At 39.8% G+C, this 27,130-nt stretch overlaps 1 protein-coding gene across 1 annotated transcript in view; it reads right to left on the bottom strand.

Moving 5' to 3' along the window:
• Positions 1-4,054: 4,054 nt before the first annotated feature.
• Positions 4,055-27,130, bottom strand: part of P2RY8 (P2Y receptor family member 8) — a 32,340-nt gene continuing 9,264 nt past the window's right edge. The window contains exon 3 of the mRNA XM_010175291.1: positions 4,055-5,338. Within this exon, the coding sequence (XP_010173593.1) occupies positions 4,198-5,271 (1,074 nt within the window). The 5' untranslated portion in view covers positions 5,272-5,338 and the 3' untranslated portion in view covers positions 4,055-4,197. The remainder of the gene's footprint in view (positions 5,339-27,130) is intronic.

Here is a 27,130-nt window from a genome sequence, read left to right as displayed (position 1 = left end):
TGATTCTGTGATTCTGTGATTCTGTGACACAGAAATCTAAGAAAAGCATAATAGCAATGGGAAATGGAATTTTTTTTTATTTCATAACTTGGTTTCCCTGCCCTCTTCTAATCTTGGAATTTATTCACAAATGGCAGGTGCAAACAAAGGAAAGAATCTTAAATCATGTCCTTTTTATATTTGGGGTTTTTTTTTAATTATTATATATACAAAAAAATCCAAGCACATTCATAGATTAAATTGCTAAACAATAATTAAAAATCCCACAAAAATACAAAACCCAAAACTAAATAGAAACCTAAACATTCATGTCTTCTCAGTAAAATTACATTAACCACAGAGGCAATCAAGTAAGCACATTGCCCCGGGCCCATATTCCCCAAACCAAAGGAAATATAGACATGAACTTCTTAATAACCTCTCAAATGGCAATCTACATTTATGTGTCATCATGTCCCACCTCAGAGGTGGGAGGAGAATGACTAAGGCTCTGCAAATCCTAAATTAAGGTGAAACGGCACCAAACAACCAGTTAAATGTTTTATTTATAATGGAAACAACCTGAGCTTGGAAAGTGTAAAAACATTGGCAATGTGGGTTCTTATTGGAAACATCTATAAGACGAAGGAAAAGACAGAGACAGGAAAGGAAAGAGATAAGGAAAGATATCATCACCTTGGATTGCCACGATGATCTCAAGATCAGCGATCCTCTGGTGGTTGGTGGGCACACAAGTGACTCCCTGAGTTTGTGCCTTTTATACAGTCCAACCCCGCCCTCCATCAAGGACATATGTAACTCTTGGTCTACTGCACAGATGCTATTGTGAGGGGTGGTCGTGGTGGGTCTTTTTTGGGGGGTCTTGGTGGTCATGAGCCCCTTCCTCAAATAAACTCTGTGTGACCTTTGGCCATATTTGGTGAGTTGTTTTGCTCAGCGTGTCAGGACACTGAACTGCACATCCTCCAACACGCCTTCTATGTCCAACTGTAAATGGCTTCTCTTATGGTTGCTAGGCTGAACCTGCCTTGTGCTATGCAGAACCTGTTGCTGGGCAGAACTTGCAGAATTTGTCTTGCTATAATATTTGAGACATACATTAACTCTTTCGGTCTTTCACATGTGTGTGTGTATATGTATATATATACATATATGTATGGCAACTCACACCCACTGACCAAGGAGGGTAGAAGTCTTGCTACCTTATGGTGACCCACAAGGACATATTTCCAGTGTCAAAGAACAGTATGCTGGGCCACTTTTAAAAACAGTTTCTTCTCCTCCTCTCTAAAAACTCCCTACCAAACTTCACAGTATACACCATTGAACTCAAAAGACTGCAATCATTGAGTTCATTTCTGTATTCCTTTCTCAAGGAACAATCCCACTGACCTGAATGGGAATTTTGCCTAATCTGAGCTAACTAGAGGCTAGTTAGTAAAATGGCATGAAGAAGTACCTGAATGAGGCATCCTTCCTGTTCCTTTTTAGACAATGTTAGAAGAGGGATGAAGGGCTATGAAGAGCAGCATGAGGCTGGAGAGAATAGCATTTTCAGTCAGTTGTGAGGATCTTTTCTCTCTTGCAAAAGAAGCAATTCAGTATTTTTCAAAATATAGCAGTTGATGTCCAAAGTGCAAAGTTTCTGCCCTTTTGGCTCCATTTGGTGTCAGTTACAGTTCAGGCACATTGCAGCACATTTGATGAGGCACTAAGCACTTGAGGACTAGGTTCAAGATAAGACAGAGTGAAAATCTGCATTAGAACTAGGATAAGTAATAGTTTTCATTGTAACAATACTTGCGTGCCAAAAAAAAAAAATAAAAATTAAAAATTATAGCCTCCAAAAAGGTTTCTGCCACAGCAAAATGCTACAAACAGTTTTGGTAGTGAGAAAGCTGGAATTCTGTGAAAATGAATAGTGAAGGGACTTGAATAGCAAGGAGAAACCATGCACTGCTAAATGAATATGCAGATTTGCAAAACATAAGTAAACTAGCTGAATTTCTGCCTGACAGATGCGGGACGGCTTAGGAAGAGTTATCGTTCTTTCTTTGGAGGTCCTAGTGCAAGCAAAGCATTTTGGAGCATGTGCTAGAGCTGACACAGGAGCTCAGAGCTTCAGGCTCACACTGGAACATACTCAGTGGGCTCCTCTCTTTCAGCACATGTGAGGCAATTTAAAGTAGCAAGCCCATCTCACTGCACATACACACCCAACACACAGGCTGGTAGCGCAGGGTGGCTTCCAGGGAAATTGTTGGGAAGGTTTGGTTGGGTTGAGTATCATGAAGTTCACCTTGTGCACAGAAAATATGCAGATCAATTAAAACTAACACTGAAATGCCACAAAACACTTTAGATGGCTTTTGAAAGGTAGTGCTATGTCTACCTGCTTTTATCCTGCTCCAATAACTGATGATACTTTAGCAGAAGATAGGACATACAAATATCTCACACTTTATTTTGTGGTTATCTAGCTCTATTGTGAAGAAAGTTGTGGTGATTAGTGGTGGAAAATTGTGTTTTAATTACGTCATACACAAAGAAAAAAGACATTGTAAGGGCTTGAGTGTTGTCTTTTACTTAGGCACAGAAGCTCAGAAATCAGTAAAGGTCTGCTCAAGGCAGACCTGGCCTGTGCAGTCTGAACCAACTATCCACGATGCTGAAGATAACCTTCTGCTCAACATCAGATGCAGTTGCAGTGCAGCAAAAGGAGTCTGTATAGCTTTGTCTTGCTTGTGAGAGGAAACTTCTCTGGCTCTGTCAGATTTTTTTTGGCTCTTCACTGTCAATGAGGGCCAAAGGTAGGTAAAAAGCTGTAAATACTAGAGGAAAGCATTCCTTTAGTCTGTCCCCAGTACATATTCTGTAGCAGTTGTCTTTCCAAGCACACAGGTGGTTGTTGAGATGTGAGAAGAATTAAAACATAACACAGTATATGCAAACAAGCTGGAGAATGGTATTTCAGAGAGGGGTCCTAAACACAGGACTGCACAATCAACCTGCCATGGCCTATTTCCAGGGTATTTGGTTCATCTTCCATTTTCAAGTGTTGCTTAATTTTTTCTTCTTCTGTTTTCCACCTTGAAGGAAGTATGTTTCTGATATGTGGCCGTAGGGACAGGTTTTCAGCTCGTTTCTGCTGGCACAGAGTCACTCCAGTCTGTGGTTGAATTCTCATATATCCAGCTAAAAATCTAGTTAATAATTCACACCATCACTGTAAGGAAGATAAACTCACTGTCTGTGCACTGTATAAAGCTAAATTCTCTGTTGAGGGGGGTGGTGCTTCTGCATATAGCTTATAGTGAATTGGTAAAAATGACTTGTTGGTACCAATCACATATGAGCAGCAGCATTATTATATTAGGTCAATTATTACTTAGTAGGTCATTACCTACTAAGATTTAAGAAAATCTGTTTTCTTAAATCAACAGCTCCCCACTGTCCTGAGAATATCATAACTTCAAGAAATGAAAATACAGCTCACTCAGCAGCTGAAGTAGTCTCAAACATTATTAGTTCTAGCTTTCTTTTAATTGTATGAGATATTTTGCTATACAAAATTGAAATAAATAATATGAGTCAACCTAACCTTTTCAAAGGTAAGTGTGGTTTGGTTCTGATAAACAGCTGGATGAGTGTTGTGGTGAATTCACAGTGGCTATGCATTACATATTAATGGTAACATGACAAGCTATTTTTACTCATTCTTTTATAAAAATACAACAAGAGAGAAAGCAATACATTAAAAAAACCCAAACAAATACCACATTGCTTAGAAAAATAACTCCCCTATCCCAAATACAACTTCATTGTATGCTTTAATTCATATACAGCAATATTTCACATTCACTGAAAATCACGAGCCTTTAGCTAAACACTGAGATCATACAACCTGAAAGTAATTTTTGTTCAAAACTTATCCCTTGTTTTCATGCAGTAGTACTAGTTCTGGACAAACCCATAATTATGAGTGTTGGGTTTGCTTACGTGTCTTCTTGAATAGACTCGGTTTCTTTAACGCTTCCATTTCTTACCAGAAAACACTGAAGTAGGATGCGCAATGTGAGTATGGCTTGACTTCTGTCACTGGAACAAGGTATTTTGAGGGTAGCCATTCAAAAAATAAGTGTTTTCTGTGTCTGGTCATGGCTCCCACAGGTGCCTTTCTTCTGGGGATGTCTAAGGCTAAAAAACACTTTCCTGCCTTTGCAAGTAGACCTTTACTCCATCTAACCCATCCATAGGTCCACTTGACATCGATCTGGCTGACATGGTCCTGCCAGAGAATAAGCTTTCCCTTCTGTTTTCCAGACTGTCACTGAGCAGAACTTTAGGACGAAACACTTGCATGAATTTCTGGTAGAATTCTTTAGATGCAAAATAATAAATGAAGGGATCTATGCAGTTGTTGAGGCAACTGAGGCACAAGGTGAGCTTGTAGGCAGGGTACAAACTCCTGCCATAAAATAGGCGGATGATCATATGCACAAGTAGGATAAAGTTATTGGGGGCAAAGCAAGTGACGAATACCAGAAGGACTATCATCGCCAGGTATATGGATCTAGTCTTCTGCCTGTTACCATACCTGTTTGATGTCAGAATAAGCTTCCGAATGGTGCCAATATAGCATCCAACTGTTACAATAAAAGGGATCAGGAAGAGCACGACAAATAGCGTGAGAAGAAAGGCTACCCAGGCTGTGAAGTTGGGCAGCATATCCCATTTGAGGACATCAAAACAGGTTATAATCCCCAATTCTTTCACTTCATAGGTCAGATCTGTGCTTTCTAGTGGGTAGAAGGCTAGTAGCAAGAAAATCCACATACCTAGGCAGGCAGCCAGGGCATATCTTTTTCTTCTCCACTTGATCAACTTCATGGGATATACCACACCCATGTACCGCTCGATGCTGATACAGGTCATGGTCAGTATGGAAGAATACATGTTTGAATAGAACATCACAGTCACGAGGCTGCAGAGAGTCTTGCCAAAGCTCCAGTGATTATTTTGGATGTGATAAGAAATCTGGAAGGGAAAGCAGCTGGCCAGCATGAGATCTGTGATGCTTAGGTTGATCATGAAGATAACAGAAGGTGTTTTGGGTTTGATGTGCCAGCAGAGCACCCAAAGGGAGAACAAGTTGCCAGGGATACTGATCATAGCCACCAATGTATACACAACTGGGAGGGTGATGGAGATAGCTTTATTCTGTAGCATTGCCAGCGTTTCAATGTCCAGCTGGGATCTGTTTTCAACCATTATTCACAAGGGGGTTGTGATCCCTATAAGCCAGCTGGATCATATCATGGACACTTGGCTTAAAAACCTAGAGGACAAATGTTAAAAGAGAAAAGCAATATGTCAAAACACAAATTAAGTACATACTTCTTCTATTAATCAAACTAAAAAGAAGCGCTATGTAGTTTGACACATTATCTCTGAATGAACTGAATCCATTAAAATTATCTCCTGAAAACTCTCTCCTCCCTCTGAATCATGGTAAAGTTTTACTAGCCTCACTTCTTCATAGCTTTGAACAGCTACTTTTTCCCTGCTAAATGTCATTCTGATACTTTCTGCAGTTTATATGTTATCACACCTCTTACATTATTGTAACATAAAGAAAATCACATATCACATTGAAATTAAATTGATGTCTGCATGAGAACAGTATACCATAGGATCTCCATCAGCTAAATCCACCTTATCTACTCTGGATGCATGACCTTGCTTCTTGTAATACACAGTAATTTCTGACTTTTTTTCCCCCCCTAACTCAACAGTGATCCATTCTAAGCAAATGCTGGATTTTATTTATTTATTTATTTATTTGTTTTTAGTTGGGGAAGGGAAAACATGGAATTAGTTATTCTTGGTACATTAATGATATAAACACAATGTAAAGAAAACACCGTGTATAATCAAGAACCAAGGACAGATTGCAGTTGCTTGGACTAGTTTACAGGCTGAAGGGACCAGGTCAAAGAAGTAGCAAGCCCTATTCTAACCAAAAGGAAAGCTATTGAGTTTCAGTTTCTGTAAGATGTAAGTTAGTAAAGAATATTCTGTTTGCAGCTGTCTTATTGGCATCACCTGTAATTCTGCAAAATTATTTTACGTTTTGCAGACTGCAAAGCAAAACCATGCTTTCACTGTCTGGCCTATATAGATCTTTCTTGGCAGACACAATAGCTTATGGTTTAGGTTATTTATTTTATACAGTGTAGGAGCATTTAGCAGCTGTGAACAGGAACTTACCCCTTAATGTGCTACATGCATGTGTGCTTACTTTCATTAAGCTGCAAGTACAGGGATGCAGTCTCACAAAGGTACAGGGTCAAAGAGTGGAGAAATGGCAGCATATCGTGCACATGACACAGAGCAAACATACTCAAAGTAATCAGCACATCACATGATCATAACTGCAAAAAAACATTTAAGCCAAATCCACTGCCGATGAAGTTGTGTTCTTGTTAGTGGAGCTATATAAAGAATGAAACTAACTCTTCAGTTTTCAAGGGAACTTGGAAAAGCACTTACTGACATAAAGTTCTTGGAAAAAATAAAATGCTATCTATTTAAGCTCTTCTATCTATGACTTACTATAGTAAATACCTATTAATGAATTCTTTATTGGCTCAGAAGTCCTTCTCAAGTGACACTCCTTTGTGCCTAACAGCCCATAACCTCCTGAAACAAACAGAAGAGTTTTATCTATATCAAAGCAACTACATAGCTCTAATAATAAACCTTTGTAACTGAAAGGTATTTACTCTCCCTGGCTAAGGGATCTCATCCCTTGATACTATTCCTATAGAAATTGTATGTACTTGGGAGGTAGGAGTACAGGTGAAAAATTCCATTAAACCTGTCACACTGGTCATAAGGCTATTTAATATGTCTTACATTCAGTTTTGTGATAAGGCTAGTCACAAACATATTTTCTCCTAAACTTGCTTTTTCCAAGAGCACATTCTGATAAGAAGAAGATAAAAAAATGTACGCACAGATGCTGCAGTACACAAAACAGTGTCAGGATTTGTGGCCTGGCTAAAGACAAATGTTATGCACTTGTGGAACCCTGCCATCAGTAAAACACAAGTGCCTCCCAGATTTAAATGTCTCTTGAATAGGGGTTGAAAGACTTCAGATTTTGTGGTTAGCTGCCTACATGAGCTCTGCAAAAAGGGTAGGTCCCCTTGGCATGGTTTTTGGTGAGGAAGATGTCCATCACAAGGAGCAAAAGAATGATGTGATGGTTCCCTAATCTCTTCTGCAGGGGAGGAGGGGTCACGCAAAGCACACAAGACTTGTGACAAGTCATTCTTGAGGGTAAATAGCCTCTTGGGGAAATGTGGACTACAGAAAATGTTCCTTCCAAGTTTGTCTTTCCTTTTGCCAAATCTTTCTGATGCTCTAATCCTGAATTCCTCATTCAGGGAAGCCTGGGCCATCAGAAATTCCTGCCCTGACTCACCCTTGCTTGCGATGCTTTGCTTTTTAAATGCCCAGGTTAAGCTGCTGGAACCACAATGTAGCATTTCAACGTATTTCACCGCACCCATTATTGCATCTGTTTAGGTTTAGTTAACTCTGTATTTATATTTTCACCTTGTTCAGAGTAACTTTATGTCCTTCCCCCACTGCAACCACAGTCTCTGTCTGTGTCTTGTGGTTTAACTTCAAAATGTCATAAAACAAGTGAGAAAGTAATCTTTATGAGGTTTAGAATTAGATTCTGCTTACATTTTATGAGTTGCTTCCTTTCAATTGCAGGTTTCCAACACAATTCAAATCAGTGGAGCTTTCATGGATTCTCTGGTAGAGAAACTTTGTTGCAGGATAATTTTAAAACATCAATCTTCAGCTAAGGTTTCATATGCATAATCTGTAAAAATAAAGTTCCGTTACATAAATATCCCTGTTACAAAGACATGGTTTTGCTTTTTTTTTGGGGGGGAGAGCTATTTTTAAACTATGACAGACAAATGGACATGCAGGTAGACTGAAATAAAAATAATAAAGATTCTTCAAGTGAGAAGATCCAGTTTTACTGCCGTTTATACCAGTCCTCCATCTTCTGACACAGAAAGAGAAATGTTGAACTTTTCTACTTGCCTCTTTTCTGAAGCATTTAGCAGATGAATGTATTTTAAGTTTTATATTAGGTACTAAATGTGCCTACACCCTCTGAAGTAACCCTCACTAAAGCCAGGTAGGATGTTTTTTGTTCCTCTTTGTACTCACTGACTCTGACAGTACTCACAGCACTCTGGACAGAAAGCTCACTTGGAAATTCAGTAATGCCAGGATTTCATCTGAGCTGTAACTGTAAGCAAAGGTGAAAGCTGCTTAGTGCCTTTTTGACAGAAATGGCGATTCCTTTCCCTTCAGTTGACAAGAGGTGACAAATAAAACATCAAAGGGTACACTGAAAATCAAACAGTAAAAAAATCAGAAGAGGACTGTATATTGTTATTTCTTTTCCATGGAAGAATAACAATAGAGATATGTCTACTTTCTTTTTAGGGGACTACTAAATAAAACTGATTTGTTTCTTCTCTTACATCTTTTCTCTTCCTGTTGTTGATGTCAAGTGCACCTGTGAAAAAGACTGAAAAGCCTGTGAGCAAAATGAAAACCAGAATTACCATTTTATAAAAAGTTTTGTGATTTGTTTTATGACTTGAGATGGAAAAATAAATCTCAAAACAAATCATGCAACAGAAAGCCTTCCAAAATCTATTCTGTTTCATAATTTTTTGTTCACAACCTGTCTATAGTGTAGAACAAAAAGGTTTTATTTCATAAATTCTTTGACATTGTTACACTTTTGCAAAGACATCCTTCCAGATGAAGAATGTAGGATAACATGTTTCAGCTTACAGGAAAAACAAACTGAAATGCAATTTCAACTTAATTGCAAATAGATTCAGAATGAAGCAAAATGAAAGCACAGATTTTATTGTAAGCACTTAGAGAAATCTTATTAACAGTTTTTAATCAACATAAACGTGGCTGAAGAATGTATTTTGGATTTTTCTCAAAAAATGCATTTTTTAATTTTTATTTGCTCATTTGAATACTGTTACAAAGCAGTAACAAGAGGTAAAGGTTTAGTTTGTATCTACCTAAATGTAGCTAAAACTGGTGAAAACTTAGGGATCCTCAGTTTGCAGTGTCCCTGCTGGGGATTCAACCTCTCCTGGACTGTCTGCATTGCTAGTGAGGTGAAAGAATATTAGACAAACACAGAAAGCAGACACTTAATTTCTATTGTAGACTGGGTATGAGGAGAAGAAGGAGCCAGGAAGGCAAGGAGCCAGGAGCCAGTCATCTTGAGTTGTGGGAAAGTGACAAACACTTTGATATTTAGATAGAGTAAGGGGGTTTAGTATGAGGAACAAAAAGAAAAAATGCCCTTTTGTAACACATCTCAGTTATTCTTCCTAAAGCATCACTGAGGCAATTCAGAGAAACACTTCTGCAAATGTTCAAGTTCACCAAGCTGAGGAATGTAAATGAGTGCCTCTCTGATTGCGTGTTCCTTAAACTGAACATGAGCTTTACCAAAAGAGGCTTCAGGTTTTGTCTGGATGGTTTTTTCTCATCCTTGCAATAAACTGTCATGCAAATTTTAGCTTGTAGGGTTACCTCTCTACATCTCTAAAAGCCAGAGGTTTGGTTCACTCAGTAAAGATCTGAAAGTCTTCTAAAAAACTTCTTTGTATTGGGCCTTCCCTGTTCTTCTTGCTGATTTCTTTTTCTTTCTGCTTCTGTTGTTTTGTTCTGAGTATCATTACTTCAAAGATCAGAAACTGTTACTGAGCCTGTAGTTGTTTTATCACAAAGGCATTATTTCACACTAGGCTTCAGGTTATCTTCTTTTACAAATAAATACATTTGGGAAATGGGACTTTGACCCTCTGTGCACTTCTGTGCACAAGTATTTCTGAGCAAACAAAACAAATCTGAAAACATCTAACTAGCTGCAATATTCCTGACCTTCTATGTCATTTAGCTTTAGAAAAATAAAACTGTTCTTTATTTCTTATTTTTCACCAAAGACTCAGATAAAGGACATAAGAAAACCATATGTATGCCTTCACTGCAAAAGATGACTTTTTTTTTTTTTTTTTTTTACAATGAAAGAGTTACATTATAATCACTACAATAATCAAAAACTCTTGCGGAGACAAACTTCAGTCTTTATCTTGGTACACCTAGTCAAAGTAAACCCTATGGTGGTTATAGATCTGACCTCAAATGGTTAGGGCAAGGTAAAACAAGAGTGTCTTCCCTCCACAAGGATTTCACATTGAGAGGTAAAAAAACCCCTCTTATTTTCTCAGTAAGACAATGTAGAAGCATTGCCAGCTTTAGTGTAGTAGAGGGGTACATGCCTGTTGAGCTTGTTAGCTATATCAATTTAGACAAAAGCAGCTTCATTTAAAAGTGAAGAAAAATAATCCAGTCATTTCTGCCTATTAGAGAGTCCTTCTCTGGTCTGAGAGAGTACAAGTGGGCAGTTTCCAAGATTCAACCAAAGAAATCTTACTAGGTGTGAAAACTAAATAAACAGGTGAGAGGTAAAGAAACATCACAAGGAAATACTGTACCGATTCTTCAGAACTAGCTAAGTAGTAAAATTAACTGCACATATGTACCTTTACATTTCCTGTGTCTGTCCTGTACTATGCAGTTTTGCTGATGGTTGAATTTTAGTTTACTTGAACCTTCACCTTTGCTAAACACAAGTTAGTGCTGGTGTTAGCAACATTCACCCTAATTTAGATAAAGTCTGCATAAACACAACCACTATCATCTGTGTCAATAACCCTGTTCAGAGTGAAACTAGTCAATGTGGTCTTTAAAAAGTTCATTTCTGCAGTAGTCAGGTTTATGGAAATAGTAAGGCTGTGGGCCAATATTGACAAAAACTCGGCATCTGAAGTGTGCTTCTATGACTAAATGCTAGTTACACCACAAAATGAAGCAGTTTGCAGTTTTCTTTATTTGTGTGCAAGAGAGTCAGCTTTTAAAAATTCCGTGAGAAAAACCTTAGGTCAATTGAAACCCAACTTGTGTAACTCCATTGATAGATTTTCTAGGCTGGTTTAAGTTTCAGACAGAGTAAGCAACGTAAACTGGATTTAAAGATGTTCCATTTTATGGGCTAACAGCTAGGATATTATATATATATATGTTGGTCTTTCCTACATACACAGACTTTGTCAGCTTAGGTCTTTCAAGCCTGATATTTTTAAAAAGATTAGCAAAGCTAAGGCAACCATCTTTGAGGATTCAACCTAACAGCTCAGGTTTTCATTCTACAAGACTTATACTCCTCTGTGGTCACTGCCTACGTGCATGCTCTTATTTCCCAACAGCACAAGGTAACTTGCCTCTTGGTGAAATAATGCTGTCTTGCACGAGACCTGGAGGAAGAACGTGCATGCAAGCAGTTGCTGAAATATTGCTGACGCTTGGCGAGGAACCATGACTTCATTAGACGACAGGTTTTTTCACATGGTGCATGGCCATGGACAAGCAGATTGCAAAGCTCCTTTTAACCACTCTGACAGACATCCTGGGTAGTGTGGAGATATCCTGTGTGAGAGGGGCCTCCTGCAGGTAGCTTGCCCTTGACTTATGGCAAGATGGCAAAGTTACACATTTTTATAGAGCTTTGACCACAGAAAATGCCCATTTAAATAACACATGAACTGATTTCCCTTTTAACTTTAAATCTTTCAAATATTTTCTATGCCCAGGAGGGACAGACAATGGCTTCCGGTCTGCAATTACTTCCTACTACAAGTAATTGCCTCACATAGCTGTTGTGAAAGACAGAGGAAAAAGCATAGTCAACCATTTCCCTTCTGACCTCAAATGCCAGGAAAAGAAGTAACAGTTATTTGACACAAGGTGTTTGTGGTAGACAGTATGACAGATTCTCAACACAGAATCCCTCGATCTTCAGAAAACGTGATGGTCTTGTATTGAATCTCATGGTCTGATTGGCATTTTGCCATAACTGCATGAACCAGTACAGGTTAGAGGCTGTCCTGCTGGAGAGGAGCTCTGTGGAAAAGGACCTGGGTGTGCTGGTGGACAGCAGGCTGGTCATGAGCCAGCACTGTGCCCTTGTGGCCAGGAAGGCCAACGGTATCCTGGGGTGCATTAAAAGGAGTATGACCAGCAGGTCAAGGGAGGTTCTCCTCCCCCTCTACTCTGCCCTGGTGAGGCCACATCTAGAGTACTGTGTCCAGTTCTGGGCTCCTCAGTTCAAGAAAGACGGGGATCTTCTGGAGAGAGTCCAGTGGAAGGCCACAAAGATAATGAGGGGCCTGGAGCTTCTGCTGTATGAGAAAAGGCTGAGAGAGCTGGGACTATTCAGGCTGGAGAAGAGAAGACTGAGAGGGGATCCTAGCAATGTCTATAAATACCTGAAATGTGAGGGCCAAATGGATGGGGCCAGGCTCTTTTTTGTGGTGGCTGGTGACAGGACAAGGGGCAATGGGCAAAAACTGGAACACCAAAAGTTCCAGACAAACTTAAGGAAAAACTTCTTTACTGTAAGGGTGCCAGAGCACTGGGACAGGCTGCCCAGAGAAGTTGTGGAGTCTCCTCTCTAAAACCCACCTGGACACTTTCCTGTGCAACCTGCTGTAGGGAACCTGCTTTGGCAGGGGAGTTGGACTAGATGATCTCCTGAGGTCCCTTCCAACCCCTACCATTCTATGATTCACTGATTCTGTGATTTTACAGCAAACGTGTATATATATAAATATGTATATGTGTATGTGTGTGTATATATATGTATATATATATATGCACGTATATAAACATGTGTGTGTATATGTATATATATTCTATTTGAAACCTGCACTTTCTATCTTTTCATCTCTCTTTTCTGTGAAACTCTCTTTGAATGTTTCCTCTCCTGTTCAGTCCAAAAAGGAATTGAGGTAAAGCTACATGCATGTTTTTGAAGATTATCTTTAGAGATTAAAAAAAAAAAAAAAAAAAAAAAAAAAAAAAAGAAGCAGAAAAGCTCACACATTGCTTTTTCTTGCACTAAGGATATGACAGTCTATAGTTGTTGATCAGTTTAACATATGATTGAGTCCACAAACAGGACAATCAACCAAGTTTTGCAGGTGTATCTGAAAGGATAATTTGGCATAGTATTTAGGAAATGTTTTGAGAAAAGAATGTAGGGTAGTTCTAACATTCATGTAACGTACTGAGGCCAGAAATTGGAAACAGTATTGTCAAGGGTGAATCAAAAAACTTGTCTGAGCATGTAGGCCATCTTCAGACAGGCCTTCTTACACTGCTTCCAGTAGTTGGTGTCAGTGTGTATGTACAAAATCTCTTACTCCCTCCTAGATAAATAGACATGTCCCTAAGAGCTCACTGGATCCACAACAACTGGTGACTTGTAAATACAGGCTGAATTATTGTTCCTCTTGTTATGTAAGATCTACACGAATATGCAACTCTTTTTTCCAGAGCGCTAGCATCAAGTAACAGGATTTGTGTATAGCTGGCACCTTTCTTGCTGGTCTTTGCTACAGCTGTGGTTTTAGCATTCCTAGAAACCTAAGTGCCTATTTTAGGATGAATTGGGTAGTGTGGATGCCATTGACTGTATTAAGTGGATCTCCAGTGACTGGAGGTGTTTGAATCTGAATCCAGCCTGTTTTAAACATCCCGTTGATTCAGATCCTGGTTTCCTGGAGTCCCATAATTGCCTAGGTTCTGTCAAAATCTTGGAGTAGTCCACTAAAACATAATTTTTGACTTTCACACTTAGACCATTCAGCTGACGCTTTAAAATGACCTGGCCAACTTCCATATGAAAATGAATTGACACAGAATAGGACCAAATGCATTATTTTATTTGCACTCATCTTCTTCCACCCGTGTGTTAAAACCTACAGTCAGTTTTACATGATCATAATACTATTTGTGTAGCAAAGATGCCACAGCTGGGACACAGAATAAAAATTATTTTGTCTTCTATTGATCCTGCTGCTGCATTTGCTCAGAACATCTCATTTAGCCTTTACTGACAGCCCAGTTACAGGACCAACTGCTCTGCTCTCTCCCTGGACACCATCTGCAGCATACTGGAGGTGGACTCCTGGCAGACTGGGTGTTCTCCTGGCTCACACATCAGTTAGAAGTGATTCTCACACCAGCACTAGTGAAAAGATTCTTGGTTGAAAAATGCATGAGACCAGGGGGTCTGTAGAAGCAGCTTTCTCACATATCGCATTCTCTGCTCCTGAAAGGTCAAGAAGACCTAGACATACAGAAAGAATGAGCCTTGCTTCCTGTCAAACTGTGCCTCTTACTGGAAGGCTTTGATAGAAAACATGGGCTGCTGGAAGATCTTTTGTGTGGCTGGGACTGATACTGTATCTGCTCATTCCCCTGGATCCACTGTCAATACCCGCTGAAAACAGGTGACCAGATGTATGTCAGTAGAAGAGGTGTGCCCAGGCTGTGGTTGTCTCCTCATTCCCTAGCAGTCTGGGACAATGCTTCCCAGCCTTGCCTGAAGGGAGCAGTGATTGGGGCTGACCTCAGGTGATCTCCAGGAGAAATCTTGCGCTGTCACAATTCTTTCCTTTGCATAGTTTCTCTTACTGCTTATTGTTACAGCTCAGAGTGCAAACCCTGTATCATATCTGTACTACTGAGATATGTATCACTGTATTTTTCCTGAGATGCTGTTGCCCATGTATATGGTCTTACAAGTGGTTATGGTTCTCTGCTAGAGGAATTAAGTGTCTTAATTTTTTCAATGTTACCATCAGCAGTTGATAGTATTCAAGCTGCAGTCATGGGGTACCCTGGCTGATTCGGCCTTTTAATTAGAGTCATATCATGATCAGGCCATGTGACACTAGGACAGCCATGTATCGCCTGCATCTATCTTGAGAGGAGCAACATAGGGCACATGCAGTACTGCTACAGAGCCCAGATGGCATGACCAGGATTAGTTTATCTCAGGACCAGCCCTGCAGGTCTGGTATTCATGCAACTCCCAGGGAAGTCTGAGGCAGCTCTGTTTGCTGTGTGCAGAGCATCTCAGAGCTCTTTGCTTGGTAGGTAGAAGCCAGCTCACCCTTTCCAAGCTTGTGCAAACTCATGTCATTCACATGCTGAAAGAACTGAAAGTTGGCTTCTTTGCAAAAGCTCGTAGCTTGAGCATCAATAACTGCAGCTGTGCTGCTTGTGGCTGGCACAGAGCACAGTATAAATTCACACGTGCCTGAACAGTGCTAAGCAGATGTACCCAAAAGTACAGTGCACAAGTAACAAGAACCTCAGAAATAGGTAACTACAGGAGCAAATACATGGCATGACCTAGTTTTAAAAGTAGTCTTATATATGCACACAAAGGAAAAAGAAAGAGCCAATATAAGTGATAACGTTTTTTCCTGACTTACCACTTAACACTTTTTTCATTTTTCCTCCTTCAGTTTGGCAATTTGACACTAGTTAGAGGTATGACTGGTAACATAAAAGAAGCGGAGATTATAAAATAGGAAAAAAAAAGATTTCTAACAAAAACTTCACTTCTTGTTCAGTTTCTTTGAGACTACTTGAGCTATCACATTAATACAAAGAGATGCAACAGGAATAGAACCCTGAAACCACATCTGCTATTGTTTCATTCTTCTGAAAGTCCTCGAGTGCAGGTGAGACAGCAGGTCAAAGTTCAGGTCTTCAGCTGAACTAGGCTACAAGTGCCCTCATACTCAGGCTTTGGTCTCCCTCTCAAATCCTCACTGCACTTAGGTAACTTAAATGCATAAATAAGATAAAAATTGAATTTTATCTTTGTCTAACATACTCTTCCTGCATTGGGAAGTATGCAAGTGCCTGAATTATAGTCAAGATATATGCTGACATATTATTAGATGAATGTTACCTATGAAATAATCACAGGCAGAAGTCAAATGTATTCTGCAGCTAATTTTGTTGGGTGAGCTAGTCTCTGCTCTTATCAACAGAAAATACATTCCGATGGGTTGTAATTTGCTTTATTTGAGTTCCTCTTTATTGCTACCAAAATGCTCTAAGATATCTGGATCATCTCTAGTCTGCAAATACTTACTGGAGTCTTGCCCTCTTGAGAAAAAAATAATGACAGTGAAGATGCTGTGCTTTGTTATTTATTGATCTTTAGTTTTTAAAAATTTGTTTAGCTTAGCCCCTAGACTGGAGAAGTTGGAACTTTTAATCTATTATTGCAAAACAAATCCATGTATTTCAAATGCAAGATTTAGGTGATTCCAAATGTGGTCTGATGTGGCCTAGTCTTCAATGAGGTGCCACACACTGTGGCAGCTAATTAATTAATCATCTCTGGCATGGATCAAACTATTAAGATTTAGCTGATGTCCAGCTGAGGCTGGGGTCTAACATCAGGCAAAATATATGGATTTGTCAGAGTAAGAAAGGGGCCTGTGGGTGGCATGAGCTCTCAAAATGTGTCTATAGGGCAGAGAGGAACTTGACTGTGGTGAGAATTAGAGTGTGGAAAAAGAAAATGCAATATTCTTACCCTCTGGCACTTATAAATGACAAAACAAACACTTCCATTCACACAAGTAGTTTAAAAGGAAAAGGAAAATAAACTCCTTCTACTTTGCTAAAACCTATTAACATAATAAAATGAATACAATAATCTAGCAAAAAAAGAAATGTGCTGAAGCAACTTGCAAGTATACCATAAAGGAGCAGTCCCACCACGAATGAGCAATCCCTGACCTTCTTAGGAGAATGGACATTTACTGACAGAGCAATGGCAAGATGAAGAAAAAACTCTTATAGATGGGAGGTCCTTCAGTGGCACAAATTAAAATATCACCTGACAAAAAGGAGAGGAATTATAGCCCTTGGGGTGCTGATTATGGGCTTTATTGGTATTTCAGTTAGTGTGAAAATTGCCTGTTGGAGATGAAGACTGTGAAACTCATGGGATATGTAAAGACAAACTCTAGGGTAGTTTTGAAGACTGGTACAATTATACTCCAAAAAGGTACTAATAATAATAAAGCAGTAGAAGATCTTTGGAGGCAAAATTTGAATTGTTAAGACCTCTAGAGACTTCTGAGTGATGTGCTCTGAAATATTACTGTATTCCTGCAGCTTCAGTGTGTAACTGAAAATAGATGCATAAGGGAATTATATAAATGGACTAAAAATAAAGGAAATGTTTAGTTCAGATGGTGCCTATTCAGGAAAGTATGATTTGACCTAAACCAAAACAGAGCAAGGCTTCTGTTACTAAAAGTTAAGGTTATAGTTTTTAAACTAAAGACTAGAGAAAGCCAACTGGCACAGAAAAGCCTATAGGTCAGGATGACACATGCTTAGGGGTGGGAATGTTATTAAATCCTCTGTACATTTAGAAAAAAGGACAGGAAAAGGACTAATAAAGTCCAGGAAGGAACCAGACAAACAGTTTCTACGTGTGAAGTGTATGAAGCAAATCATGTAAAAGCGTCAGCCAGGAAAAAAAAACCCAAAACAACAAAAACAAGGTATTTGTGTCTCTGCAGATAAGTAAAAAATGTAAAAATGCTGAGGCCGATTGCTCAGGTTTTCAGCTGGGAATCTAACCTAACTTTGGCATCTGAGAAGTCTGATGACAGAAGGCAACTGTTGGAAATGGTATTGCCAGGGCACACGCTAATACAGCCCTGCCAAAAAGGCCATGTCACTGAAGGATCCGTACTATTGTATTACAGGAAGCTTTGTGTCACATCCAGTAAACAATTCAGCTGCATCAACAAATGAGACAGAATTTCCACAGACTGAAGGCAGTAACTGCAGGACTGTATCATCAATCACGTAACAAGGACGATAAATGTGGCAGCAAAGCACATGGGATAGAAAAATAGATGCGAGAGCAAACAATATGGAAATAACAAAACCCTTTAACCACCCCTAAACAAGCTGGCAAATGCACTGAGGTGCGATGGGTGTGTTCAGGCACCACAGCCTGACTCCTCGTGGAAGCCACCCATTCAAGATCAAGATGGAAGCTCCTCACAAGAGGAGGAGAAGCAGATCTTGTCTCCAGCCTCTGTCATCTTCAGCCTCTGTAGAGGCAGATGCACTGACCTGGGGACTTCTGCTCCCCCATCAGAACACCTGTGAGCTTTGGCTTGTAGCTTATCACAAATAAATTTCTACAACTTCAGCTGCTTAATTAAAAAATATTCTATGTCTGTGTGTGAGGTTTGACCCTACCTGTGTTTAGTGGAAAGACTAAGCAGATAGAGCTTCTTCTTTGTTTTTTTTTTTCTGGATCCTTAAATTGCTCAGCTAGTAGATACACACCAGGTTGTTCCAACCATTGCTTTGGGCTGTTGACACAAGCAGTGCTTGGATGACTGCAAAGCCCAGCACAGAGGGAAGCCTATTTCTGAGCCTGGCCCTTTGCTGCATGGGTACAGAATTAGGTGTTGGAGAAAACCAAAGGAAATCCTAATATCACTGAAGAATCTGTTTTCTTCTTAAAATCACCTTCTCCTGTTCCCAGAAGGGCTACCGCTCTTACTGAAAGTAGAGGACTCTCAGTGTTGCTTGGTACTAATAACCACTGTTCTCTGCCATGGAGGTCTTCTGGCCAGGGACAGACTCTGCCCAGGCTATCAGGCTTCTTCAGCAGGGTGATAGTGTGTGGGAGCTGGTGGGTAGAAGTCAGATAGCACAAACCAAATCTGTACCAGGGAGCCTTCTTGTCAGCTAACAGTGCAGAGAAGCATGGTTTCAGTGACCAAAAACTTTCCCTGAAGCTGATTAATCTACTAGCATTAATATAGCATAAAAATACAACTTGTTGGCTCCAAAGAAATGCATAATACATGGAAATATCTGATGAGAAATGAGACTTAGTAGAAAATGGCAAGCTTGAAACCTAGGCTCTCGTGAGGGCTTCCCTATTGAAAGGTTTTGGTTCCCTTTTTCACTCTTGTAGTGCCACAGATCTTGAAGGAGAATTGCCACTGGGAGCCCCTTCACTGGCAGGCACCTGATGCTTTGGCAGTGGCTGAAATGTGGTTGGCAGCCCCCACAGCAGCTACCTTCTCTTCTGAAACCCCAAGGATGCCCTCAGCTTCCTGGGAGTAGAAATAGGACAGTGCTCTTGAAAATACAACCTGCCCCCATGCCCGCTGCGAAGGAAGATCAGCACCAACTACTTTCTCGCTTCTCTTTCTGAGAATAACGGAGGTCATTTAATTATTGCTACTACTTAGTTCCCAGCTCTCTTCTGGGACTCATGGCTTGTGTTTGCTCATGGGAAGTTCAGGGGATCAGGGCCATCTCTGGGTTTTCCCGTAGACCTGCAAAGCCTATGCTCTCCCCAGCTCTCCCTATGCTCTCTCTGAACCCACCTGGGGCTGGGGCACAGTTTCTGGACGTGCATGTGGTGGCCAGCCTGCCTGTCTGGGTGGCATCAGCTGGGCAGTGGAGAGGCCCTGTGAGGCGTGTGAGATGGAGTCACCAACACCCGTGATAGCGACTTAGCATGACAGCCCGTGGGGACTTTAATGTGGTTTGGCAAGCAAATGATGGAAAAAGCCAGTGTTTTGAAACTCATTCAGGTTACTGAAGGAAACAGGTCCAAGCCCTTTTTATTTTAACATCTCAGCAAGTCTTTTCTAAAAATATAAAGGCAATGTAAATTTCGGTAAAGCACCTTTAGTGTGGTTTCTTTTTCTGTGTGTGTTTCTCTGTCTCTTGCTCTGCCTTATTGTCATATGCATAGGCAGAGCAGGAGAGTGGAAGAAAAGGAAAGCAGAGTTTTAAGCTTTAAAATAAAACCCTTTTCTTGAGGTTTGGGATTAAGTAAAGGTTGTGCATTACATTTTTGTAAATTAGCCTGTAAAGGCAAAATAAACTCTTACAGCCCCTTCTAGCATCATCCATCCAGCCATGCAGGTGAGCAAAGCCATAGTGCTCTAAAATATCAGATACCAAAGATAAGAGTGCAGTGATAAAAGATGTTTCATCACATGATGTGGGGAAAGTTTTGTACAAGTTAGGACTAGCTGCTCAGTGCAGGTTCCTCTTTCAATTCTCTGAAACTCTTAAAAAAAATTATACACACACAAAAAAACAAATTTCAAAAGCAGTTTCCTCAGTTCTAACCTCCCACCACTCCCACACCACCTCTATAGATGTTACCTCTAAGACATACTATAAACTATGCATAAAAGTTACTTGTTTGTGCACTGCATAGTTTTTAGAGCATCTCTTACATCATGTTATAAACTACTCTACTTAAAAAACCTTGGCTTGCTATTTTGTTTTTTTTTTACCTGTTTCTTTAATGTAAAATAAATCTGTCCATTTTTTTATCAAGACTAGTAGAACGAGAAGACACCTAGCAATTCATCAGCTAAAACCTATCCTTTCTTTTTAAAGGTTATACAGTCACAACAGGAAATATTTTGAAATGGTCATACTAATCACAAGACAGACTACTTTTTAGACTGAACATGTGTTTATATTAGTCTCCTATTTTTAGGTCACATCACATGCCAACTCTTTGCCATTGCCATTTTTATTTTAATTATAAATGAAATAATAACTTTTGCAGTCTTCAAGAATAATAGGATCATATTTCATTCTTGCTTTGTTCTTACTTGCTATACTCAAATTCATAATCTGACAGAAGCAAAGAGTGAAAACTAGCTAGTTGATGTTTAATTAAAGGTCAGGCTGTTGCTTGCCTCATAGTTATTTCCCTTTTTTTCTTGTTTCTTTAAGCACCTGCAGCAAAACAATATTTGGGAAAGATGCTAATTTTGGCCTAAGTCCTCAAAAGGAATTAGGCAGACAGATATTTTTGAGGAAACAGTCCTTAGCAGTAGCACTCCTTACTGGTTTCCATGCACTTTTCTGCAAAAGCAAATGCAGAAGAAAGCTTGTTTTCTGCTGCCAAAAATGTCAATGAAAAAGTAGCAATGATACTTTGACCAGGAGATCAGTATGTCAGTGACCTCTCAGTGACAGCATGATAACCAAAACACTATGACTTTTTAGATTAGAGTAAGGATCCACCTTATTGATCAGATCTGTGTAAATTGATGGCTTTGGCACTCGAAGAGCACTCCCAAAGTGCTGGGATGCAGGGGGCTGAGGCAGAAAGCCATGCCAGTAAGGAGATGAAAAATGTTATCGACTTCTCTGTATCTTTTTGTGAAACACTCTTCTTGCAATAACAAGATAGGTGATTAAGAATCAGGACTCTTCTGAGAGATGGCAAGACTGTAGTTGTGTCCTTGAGGATGATAATCAGATCCTCTTCAACTCCAGTGCTTTTTCTTTCACTTGCTTGATCCTTTTTAAAAAGTCATTTTCCTACTGTGATTTTTTTTTTTTAAATATATAATATTAACATATTTGCACTGCTCAGTTGCCTCCCTGATGATGGTTTAAGAAATATGGCTTCTTGCTTTGTAAATGCTCCAAGTGTTATAAGGAGAACAAGTGGCTTTTGAAACTGCCAGCACAGCACCAACTTTTATTTAACTGAAGAAGCAACCTGTAAAAACAATACTTGCATGCTTACTCCAACATGAAAACTGTTGCTGTCATACACTATCCATTTACTTAGAAGATTTTATCTTCTTTTCTAAAATGCCTCAATAAGTTAGATATGTATTGTATCAAAATTTACAGAAAGTATTAATTCAATTAATTAATATTAATTTACTGGAATCAGTGGACTTGTTCTCATGGTTTACAACTACTCTTGTCCCAGACAAGGCACCAAGATCTCTTATGCTATAATCTCTGCAAACCTTTCAGTGACTTCTTAAAACAATTCAGTAAGCTTGACAAAATAATCCAAAAGTTATGATCGAAAGTTCTTGAATGAGTGAGTTTTTGTGCCATCATTTTGAATGCCCAGTTCAAGCCCTGTTCAAGGGACTGCATTTGTCAAAATTGTGTTCAGATTTTTTTTTTAAACTGAGCACTTCCTTGTACCTTAAATTGTGATACCTGAATAATAAGACTTCACAAATCAATTATCAAAACAGAAAATTATTTATTTACAGGTAGTGCTTTTCTTCTACCTAAATTATAATAGTGCAATAATATTCTAAGGGGTAAATCTCCACAAACTGTAAGGTATAGTAGGATTTTCTGGTTCTCAAATGACTGAATATCTCATATTACAAAAGACAGGGTATGACTTTGTACACTGGATTTCTGATGTCTTGTTCTTGTTACAAGTGAAGCTCAAGAAAGCCACAGTTCAGCTGAAAATGAGTTAAAAGAGCTTCTTTAGAAACTAGGTGTAAAAAGAGATTGTGGTTAGTTTTGCTCAATCACAAAAAAAGACAAAGACACAGGAAAGCGACAAGTATCTGGAGGCAGATAATACAGAATGCAAATCCACAAAGAGAGCCTAGAGCACCCACCATCTACACCTCCTCTACCCTGGGTTGTAGAAACACAAGTAGACAGAGGCACTTGTCTGCCCAGGAGTCTCCACGGCCCCAGCTGAGATGTCCCATACCTCGTCATCTCACAATTAGGCATTTTATAATGAGATCCAGAAAACTAGGACACCAAGAGGTAAACAATCTAGACAACAGGAAACACCTTGGTCCCTGAGAAAGCGTCAGCTTTCAACACTTTGCTGAGGGTTTCAAGGAGACCTGTAGCTACAACCATGTATTAAAACTGAAATTTCTCCTGGAGTGAGATATTTGCATCAGTCATATCACAAAAAATGGAAGGCTCCAAACCAGCAAAAACAGTACTGTTCACATTTCCCAAATACCACTCAATAGGGAAGTGGGAGATATTAATTCATTTCTCTCCTCAGAGTGATAAGATCTGAACCTACATCTTCCACCAAGCAATAAGATTTTATATTAGTCACTTCATATAAAACATATAAATTACTTTGAAATATGAACTGTGTTTTGGATGTCTTCTCCTATCAGGTACTGAATGAAACACTACAGTCTTTTTTTCTCACCCATTAACTTTATATCCCAGTTGCACCGTGCAAATTGGAACAAATTCAGGTAGAAAAGTAAAGATAAATTTTAGATAAATAACTTTAACATAGTGGTTAATGCATTTCTGCAAGAATGGTTGGTTCCAATCAGATTAGGTAAACATCCCTAGTCTGCAGAGACTGCTCTAAGCATCCACAGGATTACAGGCATGTGACTCAGTGATCTTAAAGGTCTTTTCCAACCAAAATGATTCCATGATTCTATGATTTTCTGGGTTGTCTAAAGAAGGATGATGAGTCTCAGCTCACAGGGATAGGTATCTACTTGCTTTTCCTCTCTTGCTGTGGTCCTTTATATAACGCCACCTTCCTGCCAGACTGGGATGGGAGAAGGACAATATAGATTCTATACTTACACTGACTACACTTAACTACTACAATTACTACACTTACTATGGATAAGAGGGGCAATTACACTGGAAGGTACCTAGGAAGCTGTTTTCTCCCCTTTAATGCCAGAAAAAAGGACTTCAATAAAAAGGAAAGCTGAACTCATGGAGTTACAATACGGGGCAGTTTGGTCTCAGAGCACAGACTAACCTACTGCTTTCAAACAGAGCCAGGCTCAAGGGACATACACGGAGTAATTTACACACACCTCCTTGCCCCAGCACGAGACCTCAGCTATCTCTTGTGACATCCTGTCATTGCTGGTATGACTAATTTGTATCAGTGGGTCTGTGGAGGCATTACTGTCAACAACAGGGTTTGAGGAAAATACCAGATGATCAGGTAATTTTTAGTGCTGTGTGGTGGCAGAAAGCAAGCAGTCCTAGTATTTCCAATGTAATGTGTGATGTAGACTTGTCAAAACAAAACACTATTAGAAGGGTGAATGAGAAGACCGTAACATTCTTGGTGGTAAAAGCCTGACAAAACCCCACTCCTACCAAACTACTGTCATCTCTTCAACTCTGTCTCGCTTTTCTGCTGAGAAACTACTTGAAAATTTGCACAGCTTTCATACTCCAGTTTGGTTGGGAAGATGCATATATCAACTTATTCATAGACTGTAAACAAAGGAGAAAAGCAAGAGTATCTAAGAGATTGTATATTAAAGAGTTAAGAGGAAGGGAGGTGAAATAAGGAAGTAGTGGTTGAAACAATCTGCTTTTAAACATACAAAAAGTTAAAAAAGACTTGATAACATTTTAAACAGAGTGTATAAACAATATAGGAGAGCCCTAAACTAGCTTGGTGTTTTGGTTTTGTGGTTTTTTGTTTGTTTGTTTGTTTGTTTGTTTGTTTGTTTTCCCTGGGGGACATGGGCATTCAGAACTAGTGGAAATTATAAAGGGAATTTAAGAAATGGCAACTCTGCACTTTTAGCCAAAGAACATAAACAGGTTTCTTACCCACCCATACTGAAACATGAAGTGAAGGGACTGTTTCTAATAATGAGAAAAGTGGTTGGTTTCCAAACCCTTCCAGTGTAGGTAGCACTGTTTTTTCTACCCAGTTATATCATTTGAGATCTATTAGATCAAAAGTATATAAAACAGCAAATGAAGTAAAGTACTTTACCTTGGGTTCTGCCACTAAGGACAGCTGGACTGTCAGTATCAAAAAGTCAAATACAAATGGATTTGCAAAGAACATTTACATACTCTATAAATCTAATCTAAGAATGCTATGTGGGCTTTTTTAAAATTATGCTATATTTGACTGCCTCTCCACTGAGAAAGCACTCTAGTAATTTTTCATCATCGACAGTAGTTACTCAGCAACAGTACAATCTCTGTAGTCTTTTTTACACAGAAAAAAAGTTCTAATGCTAAAGTCATTGTGTCTTGCAGATGTGTGTTCAAAAAAATGCTCCCATCTGCTACTGTCTGTACGTAGGGCATCGCCAAAATCGACAGCACCGTATTTCACCAGTGTGAGTGGTCATGGAAAAGGACTTAGTTTAGGGATGGTTTAGGATTCATTTATTTCATAAGTGAACTAAATGAGAATAAAATTAATATAAAATAAATACACTTATAATATCTAATCTTGATCTTCAGAGCTATTTAGTAGTTTATTTGCTGCAAGCTCAATTTTCTGCTGCTATATAATCCCATTCAATGTTTTGCACTGGGTTTGTGGGGGGGCTGTTTTTGGTAGTGGGGGAAGAGGCTACATTGATAGACCCTGGGAGAAGCTTCACAAAGCTTCCCTGGCTTCAAGGCAGACCTGCCTCTAGCCCAGGCTGAGACAGTTAGCAATAGCTAAACGCCTCTTCAAATCCGTATTTATGAGAGGAAGAACTGGTTTGAAAAGAAAAAGGAGAGAACCATCAGGAGAGACCATTGGCCTGATCAAAAGAAGACCATCAACCTAAACAAAAATAAGAGCATCGTCTAGTCTGTTGCCTGAGACTGTAATTGGTGAGTGAACCCTCTCTGCCCTCATTTTGACCCACGATCCCTTTGTGGAGTTTTTCTCCCCATCTCACCAGGTGAGGGGAGTGAGTGCAGGACCGCGTGGTCTTAGCTGTGGTTTGTGGGTTTGCATGTAGCCTCATCTGTAGGGGAAGGATGTGATGTAGGAGAATCCAGAAGGGAATGTAGGACTCTTGGGTGACTGTCAGACAGAGAAGGCATCAAATACTTCCACTTGTTCACTTTATTGTTAATTTAGAAGCAAGAATATAACTAAAAACCAAACTACTACTGAGCCCAGCTGCTGTTCAGCTTTATTTGAAAAGGATCTTTGGTCTATGTCCACAGGGCTGTATTTGCCTTCCCTCCCTCAATAAATGTGATCACAATGGTTAATTCTAGCCAAATTTGATAAAGGGTGTCAGTCCCAAGATTAACTAAGTTTCTATGCATTGCATAAAAATATTTGGCCAATTGGATGAAAGCCTGAGATTCAGACATTTATAATTCCACCTAATGTTTTTTTTAGTTCCTTCCCTGGTTTCTACAACTGCATATGGTCTTCTGTGTGTCATAGCGATAATAATTCAGGAGAAGCTTGTACACATGTGCAATGAAAACAATGACAATCCTGACTATACAGTTATCCACTGTAAGTCACAGAATTGTAGGAAGAAATGGGACTAGTGTTTTCTACCGCCCACAGAGCCACTGGAGAGCTTGTTGGTGTTATCTCCCTTTTGGGAGAGTGTCACCATGAGTCTCATGCTAAATTATGGAGAGGATCATTCTCATTCTAGGAGTTATCAAAACACACCTGGAAGACAATGCAGTCATTGGTTCCAGCCAACGTGAGTTCATGAGAGGAAAGTCCTGCTTAACAAACCTAATCTCTTTCTATGATAGGTTGCCCACCTAGTTGACCAAGGGAAGCCAGTCGATGTAATCTTTCTGGGCTTCAGTAAAGCCTTTGATACTGTCTCTCACAGTATCCTCCTGGACAAAAGTGTCCAGCATACAGCTGGATAAACACATAATGCAATGGGTGAGCAATTCGCTGATGGGTTACAGTAAATGGGGTTACATTGGGCTGGTGACCAGTCACTAGTAGGGTCCTGCAGGGATCCATCTTGGGGCTGGTGCTCTTTAATATCTTCATCAATGACTTCGATACAGGACATGAAGGACTGCTAACAAACTTTGCCAGTGACACCAAATTGGGAGGAGCTGTGGACACTCTTGAGGGCAGAGAGGCCCTGCAGAGAATCTAGATAAATTAGAGAGCTGGGCAATCACCAGCTGTATGAATTTTAACAAGGGCAAGTGCCGGATTTTACAGCTGGGACACAGCAACCCCGGACACACATACAGGCTGGGGAACGAGAGGCTGGAGAGCAGCCATGCAGAGAGGAACCTGGGGTTCTGGCTGATGGCAAGTTGAACTTGAGCCAACAGTGTGCCCTGGCTGCCAAGAGGGCCAACCGTGTCCTGGGGCACATCAAGCACTGCACTGAGAGCCGGTCGAGGGAGGTAATTGTCCCGCTCTACACACCCCGCACTGGTGCGGCCTCACCTGGAGTACTGTGTGCAGTTTTGGGTCCCACAGTATAGAAAGGATATAAAGCTACTGGAGAGTGTCCAGAGAAGGGCCACAAACTTGGGGAAGGGTTTAGAGGGG

This window comes from Antrostomus carolinensis, unplaced genomic scaffold, assembly GCF_000700745.2.
Source record: "Antrostomus carolinensis isolate BGI_N321 unplaced genomic scaffold, ASM70074v2 scaffold5519, whole genome shotgun sequence".
In the NCBI taxonomy this organism is placed as follows: domain Eukaryota; kingdom Metazoa; phylum Chordata; class Aves; order Caprimulgiformes; family Caprimulgidae; genus Antrostomus; species Antrostomus carolinensis.
Note: the sequence above shows the minus strand (reverse complement) of the source record. Positions and strands in the feature narration are given on the sequence as shown.